The sequence below is a fragment of the Mustela nivalis genome (assembly GCF_964662115.1).
Source record: "Mustela nivalis genome assembly, chromosome: 20".
Lineage (NCBI taxonomy): Eukaryota > Metazoa > Chordata > Mammalia > Carnivora > Mustelidae > Mustela > Mustela nivalis.
In genome coordinates this window covers 33,398,013-33,414,880 of record NC_139039.1, presented here as the reverse complement: position 1 = coordinate 33,414,880, position 16,868 = coordinate 33,398,013, and the positions used below count along the sequence as shown (strand labels likewise).

The following is a 16,868-nucleotide window of genomic DNA, read 5'->3' as shown; positions in this document are numbered from 1 at the left end:
TATGGATCCCGGGGAGGCGCCATCTTGCCGCTATGGATCCTGGGCCGGGAGGCGCCATCTTGCCCATGGCAAGCTCTGTGATGGGCCGGAGGAGGTGTGCGGGGAGGGCCCCACCTGCACCTTCAAGTGTGTCTGTGGCTTTCTTCCTGCCTCCCTCCCTTTGCGACTTCCTTTCCATCTCTCCTTCTCTTGTTCTCAGCTCCTTTTCTCAGAATCTCTCACAGCTTCTTCCTCACCCCACTGTACTATCATAGATATCTGTGATGTATTTCACTATAAATATATTTATTGTGCAGATCTGTGGTTTCTTATTTATTACGGGTGTCATTTCTCTGACCAAAAGTCTTTGACACAGTGTCTGGCAGATAGAGGACGCTGGATTCATGTTTACTGAACAGATGGTTAATGTTCTATATTTGTTTTCTTTGAATTGATAACTTTTGAGTCTTTAAGAAAGGTATTCTTGGGGCGCCTGGATGGCTCAGTCGGTTAAGTGTTTGCTTTCTGCTCGGGCCATGATCCCAGGCTCTGGGATCAAGCCCCACCTTGGGCTGCCTGCTCAGTGGGGGATCTGCTTCTCCCTTTGCCCCTCCCCCCTTGTCCCCACTCTTGTTCTCTCTCGCTCTCTCCCCTCTCTCCCTCAAGTAAATAAATCTTTTAAAAAAACCCAAAAAACAAAAAAAAAGTATTCTTCCAAATTGTTAAAGAAATGTGTTATTTACCATATAAATAATTGTCCATTCCAAAGGTTTTTTGAAGTTAGGTTGTACAAGCTCAGGAGTTCCTTGCAAGAGACATGGGGCACCTATGAATTAGGGGAGGACTTGCTCTACTGAGAATATTCCGAGCGCTGCCATCCCTCTTCCTCCTCAGCTACTTGTGATTCATGTCTCGGCATTCAGCTTCAGACATCATTTGGAAAAGCAACTAAAAATGTGTACGTAATGAAACATTTGAAAACCAGTAGTATTTGCCTTATTCTTAGAGATTTCTATCATGAAGTATATTCTGTTCATTTTCTCCAGGAGTTTTTGAAAAGTTTTTTTATGTTGACTACATTTTCTCATTTTAAGTTAAAGTCATTTCGAATTAAGTGGAAGCAATACGAGAAGCCCCGCAGTATTGATCTAAATCCCCGTGTTCCTTCATTTGTACAGTTTACTTCACTCCTTCATGAAGTCCTCCCCAAATTGTAGTCTTTATTGATCACACCACACTTTGAATGCCTGTGCCATCTGTTGTTGGCTCTAATTTATATACCTGCTAGCATAATTCATCCAGGTGAATATTTTTTCCTTGAGGGGAAACTGTGCTATCATTTCTTTTTCCATACTAGTCCTTATTTTACAAATTTGTTTTAAAAATCATTTGTTATTACTTTTTTTCTTTATCAGTGTCTGCTCTACGTCAGGTACTGGAACTCCAAAGACAAAATACAGTGCAGCCTCTCAGAATGCTCAAAGTCTAAGGTGGGGAGTCAGTGAGTAAATAGTTCTTTAAAACCCCACTGGACTTGGAATGGAAGTTCTGCAGAGGGCAAGGTTCTACTAATGGTAGTGGAAGACAATAGGAGGAAACACTTAAATCTATGTGGGAAGAACAAGGAAGTCTTTCTGGAGAAGGTGACCTTTGAGATCCCTGTGGAAGGAAATAGAGTTTCATCGAAAACAAAAGGCAGGAATGTGCATTTGCAGAGCCACACGAAGGGGAGGGCGTTTTGTTATTCAGTGGGGCCCCTGGGTAGCTCAGTCGGTTGATCTCAGGGTCGTGGGATGGAGCCTTGTGTGGGGCTCCCTGCTCAGCGGGGGGCCTGCTTCTCCCTCTCTCTCTGCCTTCTGCTCCCCCAGATTGTGCTCTCTCTTTCTCTGTGTCAAATAAATAAAATCTTTAAAAAAAAAAAAAAAAAGGCGTCTGAAAGCCATCTAGTTTGGAAAGTTATTGAGAACTGCTTGCTAGTGAAGGAAAGGTTACTGATGTTTGCAAGGCAGTTAAGGCAAGGCTGAGCTCATCGAGATTCTTGAGGGGGTGGAGCAATTCCAGAGCGCTCGGCAGACATGAATTGAACAAAATCTGTCACGGGTTAACCTGGATAGGGTAGGCTTGTTCTGGCAAGAGAGTTTGATGACACCGTTGTCATGTATAAAAACATAATTTAAAAGGGATTTTTTTGAGGACAATGACAGAAGCCCCGCTCAAATTCTCTTAAACAAAAATGGGAATCTGTGGGTCATGTAACCAAAATGAATATTGGTGGAATTCACAGCATTAATAGAAAACTATCAAAACTTGAGTCCTGGCGCCTGGAGCCCGGGAAGGCGACCTCGCCTGGGCTCTCCATGGCTAGAACAGGGAGAAAGAATAAAGGAGAATGTAAGCGGCTGCCTGCGCAAGCCTCACGGTGGTAAACTTCCAGTTTCTGCCGAAGAAACACATTCTGGAGGGGCTCCCAGAAAGTATTGACGCTCGGTGAGCGAGGGATCAGGTTAACCTGGAGTCGCAGTCGATTCCCCCTAAAAGAGCAGCTGCGCAGCCACTTGGTCATTGTCTTTATTCCAACCTTCTTAAAATGCTACTTGATTTTGTGTACCTTTCTCTTTGTTTTATTAACATTTACTTTGCTGCCCTTAAAAAAACAATCTGTTCCGTGTAGATAAAGAGAAATCAGTGGCTTCCCATGCTGGTGGTTGGTCTCCACTGAGAAGTGCAAACACTCCTCGGAGACGTGCTTCTCCTCCACCTGTTTTGTAAGCGCCTGACTTTTGAGAACAGAGCCCCTCCCCGCGACTGGCCTTGGGATCACGGGAGATGAGAGTGGAATCTGGTGGTGATCGCACTCACGGAGAGATGTGCGAAGACAAGCCAGGAAGGTCCAAGGGGAGCCTTGAGGTTACCTTGACTTTGCTGATCGAAAGACGAGAACGTGCCCGTGGAAGAGCCGTGGGGAGTGTTTGACAGCGTGACATCCGGGGAGTTCAAGCTGGTGGTGCCTGAGGGATGGCCACTGCCTTCAACAACGTGGAAATGATGATCTTCCGGCAAAATGGATTCATTCCACCTGTATTTGTGACCTAGTCACGGGACTCTCTATTCCAGCGGGAGGAGATCTTAGGAAGAAGCTCTGTGTCCTTGGATAATGTATGAGATTATCACATGTATGAGATACATAAAGTCTCTGAGGAGACTCGAAAGGATCTGATGCCTTGTCAAGGTGGAGGGGCAGGTGACTGGAAAAGCATGAAGAAGTCTCTGACTTGTTTATGGGGAGACGGAGGCAGGTGTGGCTCTGAGTGGAGCAGAATGAATGCGGGCGGAGGGTCTGGCCCGCCACGACAAGAAGTTCTGGGTGTCTTCGGAGTGTGATGAGCTGCCTTCAGAGATTTTCAATGGGAGAGAAGATATCGAAAGGTCGCTCTGGGTAGCAGGGGGTGTGCTGACTTTGAGTGGGCTGGGAAGCCGCTGGAACGTTGTGAGCAGAGGGGTGGCATACACTGCTGGTGTTTTATGAGGATGGTGAGGTCGCCATGTGGAGAAGTGACTAAGTGTGACCAGAGTGAAGAGATGGCGTCCGGGTGCCTCAACAGTAGGACCCTTAGTAAATCACGGCAATTTGTGGTGGGGGAGTGGGGGTAAAAAAAAAATGCCTGAATTTAGGATCATTTTAGAAGTTGAGGTAGTAAAGTTTAAGGGCTGAAATGCAATTTAGGGGGCTTTTATGAAAAAAAATATTTAAAAGTTTGAATGCTATGTTTGGTCCTACTCTGAATATTTAGAATAAGAAACAACAAATTATAATTTATAAACACCACAGATACGAGACAAATAAGATACTCATTACTTGCAAGCCACAACTGTGTGTAATCACTTTAAAAAAAAAAAAAAGATTATTTATTTATTTATTTGAGAGAGGGAGTGAGAGAGAGAGCGTGAGAGGGGAGAAGGTCAGAGGGAGAAGCAGACTCCCCATGGAGCTGGGAGCCCAATGCGGGACTCGATCCCAGGACTCCGGGATCATGACCTGAGCTGAAGGCAGTTGCTTAACCAACTGAGCCATCCAGGTGCCCTGTGTGTAATCACTTTTTTCCACATTTTGGCCTCATACTTCTTGCCTTTGCTGGGGGGTGCATGTGTCAAATGGCCTTGCAGCCTGGGTCATAAAGGCCCCCGAGCAAAGAATGCAGCAGACCTTTCAGGTCCTTCTGAAAGTAGAGACACTGGGGCACCTTGTCCCGGGCACTGAGCAGATGCGAGATGGTGCTGGTGGTGCATGGGCCTTGCCTGACCAGAACCCCAGCACGGACGCCACAGAACTCGTGGCTGGGGTTGCTGCTTGCGTTCTCCATGCTCCCCACTCTGGTCCGTGGAGGAGAACACAGCGAGCTATGGAAGCTTTGGTAGCTTCAGAGTGCATTTGCCTCTGGAGCAGAGTTTGCCAGGACTCGCTGGTGGACCGAACGTGGGACGTGAGGGTAAGAAGCATTAAGAGTCACTCCCAGGTTTTTGGCCTGATCAGTGGGTCAGGCGCAGTGCCTGATCCATCCATCCCTCACGGGCGCAGGGATGCCTTTTACTGAGATGAGATGAGCTAGCAGACTTGCAAGGTATTATGTGTGTGTATGGGGTGGGGATGATCGTGAATTTTATTCACACTAGTTTCCTGTGGCTGCACATGACAGATGACCACAAGCTTGGTAGCTGAAAGCAGCAGAAAGTTACTCTCGCAGCTCTGGATGCCAGAAGGTCAACATCCGTTTCATGGGGCCGGAGGTGTGGACCGGGCTGTGCTCCCTCCAGAGGCTTTAGAGGAGAATCTTTGCCTTTTGCAGCCTCCGGTGGTAGCTGGGGCTCCTTCCTTTGTGGTTTGCCTCACTCCAGTCTGCCTCTGGGGTCACATCTCCTTCTCTTGCCTGGGTATCAAGCCTCCCTCTGCCTCTCTTCCAAGGACACTGGGCTTTGGATGAAGGGACCACCCGATGATCCAGGATAATCTCCCCATGTCAAGATTTTTAATTACATCTGCAAAGGTCCTCTTTCTTTATAAAGTAATGTTTGCAGGGTCCTGGTAGTATGACCCATTATCTTTGGGAGACCATTACTCAGTCCAGGACCGATGTATGTTAACTTTGAAATTCCTGTTGCACTTCCAAGTGGGGATTGGAGAGAATTTCTTAGTAGGTCATTGAGAAGTGGAACAGTAAGGGGAAGAAATGCTTCCACAGCTTCTACAGGTAACAGTGAACATGTGCTTACGGTTAGTGAACTCTGTAGGATAGAAGATGAAATGGTGAAAAATGGTAGCATACAAAAAATCTGAAGATTATTTAAACTGTGTATATTTAATTATGAATAAATGCATTTTGTTGCCTTTCACAGTAAGTTGGTAGGAGGGCAGGAGTTAGGCCAAGCACACAAATTCTATGGGAGGTCGGTGGTTCCGAAGAAACAAATACTGAGTAGCATTAAAAGTCAGGAAAGATAAAAGAACCATAATGAGATGTGTCTCATTGTCAGATTTTCTTATGCTATTTGTTATTTCACCAGAGAAGCTTGAATTTAAAAACTGCTGTAATTATATGTAAGGAGCAAACTGTGCCAGGGGTCAGGGTACTGCTGCAAGTCAAAGAGCTCATGCTCTGAGATGGGAGGTCCCATAGCCTTTACCAGAAAGCTTTTCTCCGTGTGGATGTTTGGAATCCTGAAAGGAATCCGTGTGTCTGCCATGTTGCTTACCCACGTGATTTATGCTAAAGAACTACGTATTTAAGAGTGGGGTTTCAGCAGAGCCTTTAGTGGTATTTTGCGTAACAATAGTCAAGTAAGAATTACCAGAGGGGGGCGCCTGGGCGGCTCAGTGGGTTAAGCATCTGCCTTCAGCTCAGGTCCTGATCCCAGGGTCCTGGAATCAGTTCCCGCATTGGGCTCCCTGCTCAGTGGGGAGTCTGCTTCTTCCTCTCCCACTTTCCCTGCTTGTGCACTCTTCGTGTCAGGTAAATAAATAAAATCTTAAAAAAAAAAAAAATTCCAAATGGGGAATCGTGATTTACATTTGAGTCCAAAAATCAGGGTTGGTTTTACTCTTTTCTTATGAATCTATTAGCTATCTAACAGGAAGCAGTTTTACCTAAGGGGAAGTAATATGAGGCCAGCAATCGTTTTCTTCATTATTGATCAGGTAGTTGATCTAGTGCTTAGTAGACCCTGTTGAGGAATTCAGGAGAGACATGCACATGAAATAACTAAAATTTTGTCTCATTTTACTCTCCATGTTCTAATTTCTGCCCAAGTCTTTTCTTCCCCCCACCACCCCACTCCTCCCCACCTCCTGAATTTGGTTGTATAAAGTTATCTCAGTTTGGCTTGGGGAAGAAGACCGCTTACTTAAAACATTACTTGAGAAATGCTTCCTAGGAGTTCTTGTCAACTATTTTTAGTGTTGTTGAAAACAACACTAAACATTTTTGTTTAATGTTTTAAAATGTTTTAAACATTTAGTGTTGTTTAAAAACAACAACAACAACAAAAACCCCACAACTCTGATTTAAGTAAAAACGTTTTTTATTTCTGTCTTCAATAGCAATCAGCAGGGCACAAGAGGGAACATTTCATTCCAAGAGAATTAGAGCCAGTACACACTTGGGTATTAGTGGTTATAAGAATTTCTAAAATACCCAGAATGGATAAGAACAACAGCAACAGTGTTCGTGATTAACGTCAAAAATCCTTTTGCAGCAAGTTGCCCACGAGAAACACGACAATCAGGTGGCCGTCTAGCAGAGGGGAGCACGTGGCCCGGAAATGGGAGGAGCAATGGGCGTGTGTGGTCTGTACGCTAATAAATAGCCCGTCTTCGAAGACCTGTGCCGCTTGCCTGACTTCAAGGCCTCCGGGTAAGCCTGGATTCTGGTTCTGAGTTCCTTCTGCTTCAAAGAGGGCTAATTATGCAAAGGTATATATCTTGTTCCACCTTGATACTGCATAACTAAGTCAAATGCTTTCTTTCCGAAAGATTGAAAGGAATTGCCAGCCTTTGCACGTAAACCACGCTAATATTCTGTTGAGCACTTTTTTTTTTTTTAAACAGGGAGGGGAAACAGGCTTGTGCTAAAAGAGTATGTGCCTTTGTATCTCAAAAAACGGAGATGATCACATCTGTTCTCTACTATTTCTAATGAATTATTCAATAAAGCTTTGTTTTATGCAGATTTCAGCAACTTTGGAGTTTGTTATTCAGTCCAAGTGCTTCGTAAACTGAAAGGGAGGATTTCTGTAAGAATATCGTTGCAGGTGGAATAGAAAAATGCTGAATTTTTTCTCTTCTTTATCCTTCCTACCCCCTTGTTATTAAAATCTTTACCCAGACAATTGTACTGATTTCATTGAAATCCTTCAAAATAACTCTTTACAGCTCACAATTTCATGTGTTCAGAGAAAGTTAAACCTCAGAGAGAGCCCATGATTAAGAACCCGCTCATTGATGTGGCTCCTATTGTGTTCTCAAAGCCTTCTTTCTTCCTTCAATTAGCGATGAGAAAGTTCGTTCTTGACTTGCGGACCCCACATTGTGCCTGCTGTCACACGGCGTTTTGTTCTCTGGGCCAGAAAGGCGGGCCTCGCCGGGTGCTCACAGCTTTGCTGGAAGGGACAGCACCTCCTGTTCTGGGATCTTTCAGCAGAGAGCCCTCAGAAAACCACAGTTTTAGGGCTCCTCGTTCATTTCAACCGAAATGCCGCTTTGCATCTCATTAACTATTTTCTTGTTATTTCTCTGAATACGAAAGACTGTGGTTTATTCCAGTCCCGACTCCAAAATCCGGGGATGCTTTGCTGAAACATTTTTAATTAATGTTTAGTCTTTGTAATTCATCTTTGCTTAATTTTACTAAGCCGTTCCCTTTCCTGTGTCATTCACGGAAACATTCCTGGTAATCCAGAGACAGGTGTCTCGCTGCGGATCTAAAGCCTCATGGTAGACCTGCCTCTTAATTACCCTGCTTTACTATGTTGCCACATAGTAACAGAATTGATAGCTCCATGACCTTGAAATGGTAGACCTAGTAGGAAGCAAATATAAATCTTTGTTAAACCACCTTGGAGCCTCTATGGGTGGTTGAAATTTTGTTCTTTATGTAATACTTAATTTCCTAGCAAGATGGCTAATCCTTAATTGTCCAAAGTAACTTTGTGTTATTCATTCTACGTATTCATGTCATAGGTGAATAAGTTTTAGTCCTGTAAAAAGATGTTTCAGACAGTCAATATATTACAAATATATAGGTTTATATGTATTTCATGTAGTCTGTATATTATAGGGATACTGCAGAATTACCTCTCTCTCCTCCCAGATTCAGTAATCGAGAACGAAGAACATTCTATTGCCTTTACCGACTTAGTGAGGTATCCTTGTAACAGCTTTGGAAAACCAAGTAAGGAAGTGAAGATTAACAGGAAAACAGCATTTGGAACTACAACCCTTGTCTTGGCCGATTTCAGTAATAAGTCCAGTGCTTTGGAAAGAAAAACGAGCCAAAACCAGACCCTAGATGGAGAATTTCAGAACCGTTCGCCGACTCACGTTTGTTTTAATGACCCACTGCACCGTTCCGAGGACAGAGCGAACCACGGATCTCAACCATCTGACAAAGCAAACGTATCGCCTTCGCTCTGCCCTCAGTCTGAATTATTTAGTCCAGCATATAAAAAATTGAAAACAACCCGCTCCTCATCACCAGACCTCCGAAGTGGTAAGCCTGGATTTCCTGCCAGGTATGATACTTCTAACCTTGATCTTGAAGGTATTTGCATGAAGTTTTAAGAGGTCAGGGAAGTCATCCCCTGCTAAAGCAATTTATGTTGATTTTGGAAGGTAAATCAAACCTGGAAAGATGATTATGGTAATTTACTTCCCTTGCTGTCTCTAGCTCATAATGTTAAAGAAAGGAAGAGAATGAAAACAGAACCTTCTATATCTATTTGTAAAAAGTTACTTTATCCTGACTGTAATTGTCTACAGTTCAATACAGAATATTTGGGAACAAATTGGGCATATAAAGAAAACTGTTTAAATCCCCCATCATCCCACCTGATATCAATCACCACTGTTAACATTTTTGTTTAATATATTTCCTTCCAAAGAAAGATAGCTCTTCTAAAGGAAAGCTCACTCAGGACAGTTTACTAAGTGTCTTCTAAAGAGAGGGGACCGGAGTTACTTTCAGTAATTTTCCTCCTAGAGAAAGTGGCTTATCTCCGTAGCCGAGGGGGGTGGTGGTGGTAGTTTCAGCCAATAAGGGCCAAAGAACGCGTGTGCGACTTTTGTATCTGAACTCAAAAAGCTGTCATTTTGATTAGTAAATACTAGAGACCAGATACGTTTTGAGACGATGAACTTCACATCTAGGAGAAGCTCCTTCCCACACCCGATGGCAGTCACCAGAGATACAGCAATGTTAACAATGTCATCCCCTCTCTTAGGATTCTTGGTAGCGCCTAAAACTACCTGTCCACACGACCTTGCTGACACCCTGTATCTGGGCTTCCTTCCTCTCACAACCTGGTGTAAGGCTCCCCTCACAGAGAAACATTTCTCCACAATTTTTTTCCCAGCCGTGTTTTTTTCCCCCCCTTCAGGAAGCAGGTGCTGTCCATCCTGCATTTCTACAGTGAAGTGAAGGTGGACAGTCTTCTTCCCGGGAGTCTCTCAGGGCCCGTGGAGATGGGCAGGAAAACGTTGGTGTGTGGGGGATTTAAAATGACTGTGGGGGGAGGGTTGCATTATTAGCTTCTCCCCAGATGGACTGTGTCTTTGCTGAGGGAAAGATTCTTCCCTCAGGCAGAAAGACAGGGGACCGGCTTGGGGTACCGTCCCAGACTAGCCTCTGGGAACCCTTGGAGCTTATTTCATAATTCTGAGGCAGTATTTGGTCAATAGATGCTTTTGTCTCGAGTCTACTATCCCAACTCGAGATTTACCATAAAGTTAGTCTTGATGATTTATCCTTGGCTGGTTTCTTCAAAAAATCTTGTTCATAATCATTTGTAATAACTGCTTTAACTTTTGTCACTGATACTGAGGAATGACAAACATTTGAATTAAGTTGTGGAGGCCCGGCCTGTAACTGACTGGATCAGGACACTCCCTCTACACTTTCATCCATATTAATGTCTAATGAACCCCAATCAGAGGTCGTGAAGGAGCTAAGGTCTGGAAGGTGTGAGTTGGGAGGCTGTCCTCTAAGAAAATCACTGCTGAAGTCTTTCCTGGGCTGTAGCTTCAGCAGAAAGAAGGAGAGGCAAGCATTTGAAAGTGGTGTGGCCTTCCTTGGACCCTGATGGAACATCTCGGCATATTTTTATTTCCTTAGTGCTTTGTAGAAAATCTCAGACAATTTAACTAATGAATTAGGGATTTAAAAAAACATTAATGTAACCTTAAATTTAAATGATTTCTTCATAAGCCATTAGTAAGAGGGTCGTATGATTAATCACAGCACACAGCATTACTTAGAAACGCCGCAGCCTGCGTTGAATAGAAGAACCCCAGGACCGAGACTCTAAAATCAATCAAGATCAACTAGCAGAATAAATGTCAAGTGATGAAATACATTCACCCAGCAGCCCTTCTGCACCCAGCTACTTTACAAGGAATAAATTGCAAATTACTGTCATTTATTTCATTTTTCTCCTTGTCTGGCAGCTACAGTGTTCATCTTGCAGACAAGATGCAGAGCAGAAGCTCACAACATAATACGATTAAAGCAGGTGGTCCACTCAGAGAATTTATAGCCAGTTTATTTTTTTCTTTAATAATTATATGGTAATTAATTCGCCTTTTGTTCTCTTAATGACTGGGCTCCTCACCACATGATGCGTGCTATGTTGATGAGGCATATTTCCCGATTGGTCTTTGGATATACTTGAATTTTATCCAGCTACTGGATTATAAATTGGGTGGTCAAACCGGTTTTTAAGCACTTCAGAATAACTGCTAGAAACGGCTTTAAGTCTTTGATCCAATTACTATAAATGCAGAGCGAAACACTGGAGTACTTAGTCAAAGAACACGTGTTTTCGTGCTTTCAGTTAAGGTTTTTCCTGAGCTGAGCAGAGGCTCCCTTGGAGGAGAAGTAAAGATGGCGGCGTCGCTCACGTTTTCTCTTGCCTGCCAGTCAGCGTGGGCAGAGCTCCACCTCTCACACCGGGAAGCACGGACCCCTTAGACGCGCTTCCTGTCTCCTTTGCAGGTTCCAGTCCCCAAAGGATTTTAGAATCGCCGGGGAACCCCTAGGATGAGTCACTGAACCTCTCTTTTATTTCGTGAAATACCACTGAGCTCCAAAATCTGCCTTCAACAACGCTGATTAGTTCAAAACATTTTAGGCAGTGTTTTCATTATAATGAGTCACCCTATCAAGTTAGACCTTGATAAATCGAGCCTTGAGAACTACCCACTTTAAAATTACAGAGTTGTGCATGGTCATGTCCTCGTTCTTGATAATAGTCTTTTCTGATCTCTGTTCAGTGTTACTTATTTATTAATTAACAAGTATTTATTGAGAACCTATTACGCATCAAGCGTTGCTCACTTCTAATGACTTTCACTTTACCATGACAGGGCCAAACCCGGCCCACCGCCTGTTTTGATCAATAAAGTTTTATTGGAACACCTTCCATTCCCATTGGCTGACATATTTTCTGTGGCTGCTTTTTATGCAACAGCAGCAGAGTTCAGTAGTCGCAGCAGAGACTGTTACGACCCACAGCCGAAAATATGTGCCATCTGAAAAGATTTGTCAACCCCGGATCTATTATATAAACAGGCCACTTATAATCCACTATGAATATTCAAAGTGATGGTTCTAGTTATCAAAGCAAGTTAAGCTATTTTGTATGCTAAGTTTACCTAAGAAAATGATCTGCTACATTTTAGAAGGTTTTTAAGTAATGATGGAAACAAAGAGGAACCAAGATGTCCTCAATTAATCAGAACATTTAATTATCCTGGATAATGTTTTCTATCATAAAATTAAGATTAGTTATGCATATTTAGAGTTGATATGATCACAGGTGGCATCAATATCTCGGTTACATTAACTCAGTGCCTCACAAGTTAATGTGCATAAGAATCATCCGGGAATCTTGTTAACATCCGGATTCCAACTCTGTGGGCGATCGCGAGCGGGGTGGGTAAGGCTCTCCCAGGTAATGCTGAGGCTCTGGTCAGCGGTCTCCCCTCCAAGCACTGGGGATAAGATAGCATGTGGATATTTTTGTCTTTAACTTATACCAAGGAGGAAATGGAATGAAAGCCAGAAAATGGGGAACTCAAGGGGGTCACTGGGGCCTTTCTCCCTCCACCTTAATCCACCCTTCCACCATGCCCTTCCCCTTAAAGCTCTACTAGTAAGAGAAATGGAAACCTCTCCTGGGTATTTGGAGCTCTGCAGATGTCTAGGTTGAAGCAAATGGGTTAGAAAATGTTCAACTCATTGTTACCTAAGGTAGTGACCTTCAAAATAATGTAGAAAACTGTGTTGGCCTGTGTGCATGTTTTCTGTAAGAAAGCATCATTTCGCTCCTTTCTGTTAATGTTCTTTACCTTTTTACATTCTCTCTTAACAGTTTTTTTAAAAGCACGTTTATGATTCCCTTTGGTTTTGACATGGTCTTGGCTACAACCACCTACAGATGTAGCTTCCCTGGAAGTTAAAGTTTTAATATCCCCTCTCTTGGAAGGGCCATTGGTAAAAATGGAGGGAGTGTGGAAAAAGAAAGGCCTGTTGTCCTCAGGCTTTGCGATTTCAGGACGGTATTACCTCTGATTCTAAAATACTGGCTAGTGTCCCCCACCCTGAAGAAGGTAGCCACGAAAAAGTTGCTGGCAAAATATTTAACTGTAATGATTTCCTTAGCAACGCCTACTCCATGACCAGCTTCAGCAACGTATTTAAGCATCTGTTTTATAAATGATTTCTTTTTTTTTTTTTTTTTAGATTTTATTTATTTGTCAGAGAAAGAGAGCGAGCACAAGCACGGGGAGCAGCAGGCAGAGAGGGAGAAGCAGGCTCCCCGATGAGCATGGAGCCCGATGTGGGCCTTGATCCTGGGACCCTGGGATCATGACCAGAGCCGAAGTCAGTTGGTGAACCGAACTTTATAAGTGATTTTAAAACAATTTCACTGCAAATAAAAGACCTCATATGTCAGTTATATCTCAGTAAAACTGGAAAGAAAAAAAAAAAAAAAACCTCACACTTTGAACATTTCAATTGAATATGATACCTTGAAGCATCATTACAGGAGCAAGCATACGAAGAATGTAGTTTAGGAAGAAAGAAAAAGGGAAAACATTTATGATTTTTAAGTATTTTCTAAAAATTATTTAAGAGTGATTTTTATCCTGCCCTAGAAACTATTTAATAATGATATTTTAGCCAAAACAAATGAGAGAGGATGAATTTTTTATCATTAAAAAGTTTTAAAATAGCCATATTAAGGGGGAGGACTTCTGGTTTTAATTAATGTAAGCTCTTCTCTTCAGCTGGTTTATTAAAAAGACTAGTTCTTATAAAGGTATTATTAAAAATATGCAAAATATTTTTTAAAAATTTAAAATAAATTTTAATGAAGCTCCTTTTCCAAGAGAAAATTCCGCTTCTCCAGCTCACAGTAGAGGTCAGGCTTCTGACCTTTGTCCACGGTATGTGGGACTAACCTGCAGATACTCTTGATCCTAATTGTGGGGGAAAACAAAGCTGCCCTAGTAGCTTTACAGAACACACATTCCTGCTCTGCCAGGCAGCCCGTGCCTTGCTGAAATACGATTGCAACTATTATAGTAGCCTTGATCAAAAAAAAACATAGAAAATTGTCTTTAAAGTGGACAACAGAAAGGGTGACCTCGTTGGCTCTTGTTGGAGCCACTGAAGAGAGTTTGCTACAGGTGAGAAAATAATTAGAGGAGACTGACATTCTAGTTATTGGGGGGGGGGGTGTGGGGAGCGGCGGACTTGAGAATATTTTAGGGGAAATCAAAGGGGCCACACTATAATCCTGAATGAGGGAAGAACTGGTATCACAAGTGAAACGTAAGTAAGGTGGCTATACTTCGTGCACACGTAAGGTGTTTTTGTACTTTAGAAATTCAAATTGCGTGCGTTGGATGCACAGGTAGCTTTGGAAGTAAATTGGGATTACCTGGGAAAACCAAGAATTCAAAAGGTGTAATAAAGGTATTATTAACAATATGCAAAATATTTTTTAAAAATTTAAAAAATGTAATGACTTCCAGTGGACCGTGGTCCACTTTTTGGTCCCGTGTCTTGGTTCCAACAGAATTCTGACGCCAGGGGGGAGGTGGTGGGAACGGTCCCTTTAGCGCTGTTAACACTGTAGTAACTTTGTAACCTGTCATTTCAGTGAACTTGGAATTAAACTGACAGATGGTACTTGGGCATTGCATGCTGATCGGCCTCGCTGCAGTAAACACGGCCGCCGCTGCGTTCTCCGAGTCGTGCGGAAGGACGGCGAAAACAAGAACAGGCAGTTTTATGCTTGTCCTTTACCTAGAGAAGCGCAGTGTGGGTTTTTCCAAGTACGCGTAAGAGTTTTTTAAGCTCACGCTAGTGTAATTGAATACTTCCGTTATTAAAATGTAATGAGTAGTGGGGCCCCTGGGTGGCTCCGTCAGTTAAGTGTCTGACTCTTGGTTTCAGCTCAGGTCATGATCTCAGAATTGGGAGACCAAGCCCCAGATCAGGGCTTAAGATTCTTCTGCCCTTCCTCCCAGCTTCTCCAAAAAAAAAAAAAAAAAAAGCAATCTTTTTCCCAGTTTCATCTTGAAATTTTATTTCCTTTTTCACCTTTAAATTTCAAATAGGCACACTGACACTTCAGTCGGAAGCCTGAATGTTGAAGAACTTAAATTCAAAGAGCTTCATCAAAAGAAAGAAAGAAAACATAATCAAATAATAGCCATTCGATGATTCTAGTATGTCACATATGAGCCACGAGTGTAGATGTGTTGCCCTTGGTTTATAAAGATAGAAGGGTTTGAGTGATTTATGCAAGTGGCAAATAATCAAGATACAAACATGCTCTTCCTAACTTCTGCTACAAAACCCTGGGTTTGCTCGCTGGATGGAAGTACACAGGAAAAATAGTTAAGGTTCCTTAGGTTTACAGTGATCTTAGAAAGTCCTGTTACACAAGCTTACACAGTAACAATGTAAGCGGAGAGCAGTTCATCCCCCCTCCCCCGCTTGTGGATCTGCACGTGTCCCTGGAAATGAAGGTGGGAGAGAACACTAAAATCTGGGGTCCTTCTCCTTCCTCAGGCTCATCTTCTTTGTTTCTCAGGGTGTGAGCCTCTCATGTGCTGAGTATGATTCTAATGTTGAAAGATAGGTATTTTTCCAGTTGCATCTGGTGTGTAACTGAAAAAAAGAAAATACTGATCTGTTTCAGTGCTGGAGTAAAAAATTGGGGGGTTGGACTCATTGAGAGAAAATCTCTGTCTTCAGTATGGTACCTTACTAAGGAATTTTCCAGGTTTAAATCCCTGCACAAGATGTAACTCTGCCCTCCTGAACTGTCACATATCCTCTTCAAGGAGATTTTGTGGATATAATGAAAAAAATATTAGGTAACAAGTTAATAATATCACAGCTGGCCCCTAAGCTCCCTTGAGGCCAAAATTTATAAGACTAATACAAGGGAATCCGACTAAATTCATCCACATAATTCTGCATTGGATTCTTTCTTTTCCTAAGAGATGAAGGAAATTTAGTGTCAAATGTGTAACAAATCTTTGATCTTCATTGTTTGAACTGAAACAGACTGATAACAGAAATATGATGGCTTGACGGCAGGATTCTGATCGTTTTCAAATATTTTCCATAAAGAGGAAGGAACTCCTATAAGCACACCTTCAGACAAAGGGAACCTCAGTCATGGCAGTTTTCTGCGTAATTCAAGCAAATCTGTAGGAGATGCTTCTTACAGTCTATAAGCTTTTTTTAAGGGCCAGAACTAATGACCTGTGTCAATTTCACAATGCCTGATTAATAGTAGCAGGGAACGTGGGGTTCACTCATGATGTGCACCCAGGCTTAGTCTGTACGTATTTCTAACCTGCTCCTAAACTTGACAATCTTTCTGTTTTCACCCTGCAGTGGGCAGATTTGTCCTTCCCATTCTGCAACCATGGCAAACGCTCCATCATGAGAACCGTGCTAAAGATCGGACCTAATAACGGGAAGAATTTTTTTGTGTGTCCTCTTGGAAAGGCAAAACAGTGCAATTTTTTCCAGTGGGCAGAAAATGGACCAGGCGTAAAAATTATTCCAGGGTCCTAATATTTTCTCCTTCTGTAGAATATCTGGCATTTAATTTCTTCAAACCATATGTAACGTTTAGTCCCCTTTTGTTTAATAAGAAGGCTGTAGAATATCTGTGGCTCGTTTTATAGTTGTTGCAATATTTGAGAGATTTTTTTTTTTTAATGGGTGTCATCTTTCCATTCTATGGATGATTCTTTTACCTGGATGAAGACTGTGGGTGTTTCATCAGAAGTACTATATATTCTGTTTATCATGTATATATAGTGCAAGTAATGACAATAAAGTATTTTTAGTGTGCTGTTGGTCTCTTGTAACTTCTTTGGGGAAGGAGTGACTTTTTTTCTTTTTTAAGAAAAAGATTATTAGTCCAATGAAAGAGCTGAGTCTCCTATCTGTAATGAGTAATATTCCGGGTTATCACTGCTCTTCACAGCATATGATGAAAGTACTTCTTGTTTTCTTAAATGAAATTTAAGGAAATGAAGTCTCCTTTAAGGAAAACAACACTTGCTGGTTTTTATTCTATTCCACAGA

At 42.4% G+C, this 16,868-nt stretch overlaps 1 protein-coding gene across 3 annotated transcripts in view; it reads left to right on the top strand.

The window, feature by feature from the left end:
- Nucleotides 1-16,632, top strand: part of NEIL3 (nei like DNA glycosylase 3) — a 46,511-nt gene extending 29,879 nt beyond the window's left edge. For all 3 annotated transcript variants that reach the window (XM_082715824.1, XM_082715825.1, XM_082715826.1), the window contains 4 exons: nucleotides 6,727-6,884; nucleotides 8,340-8,760; nucleotides 14,413-14,587; nucleotides 16,167-16,632. In XM_082715824.1, the coding sequence (XP_082571950.1) occupies nucleotides 6,727-6,884; nucleotides 8,340-8,760; nucleotides 14,413-14,587; nucleotides 16,167-16,349 (937 nt within the window). In that variant the 3' untranslated portion in view covers nucleotides 16,350-16,632. The remainder of the gene's footprint in view (nucleotides 1-6,726; nucleotides 6,885-8,339; nucleotides 8,761-14,412; nucleotides 14,588-16,166) is intronic.
- Nucleotides 16,633-16,868: the final 236 nt, after the last annotated feature.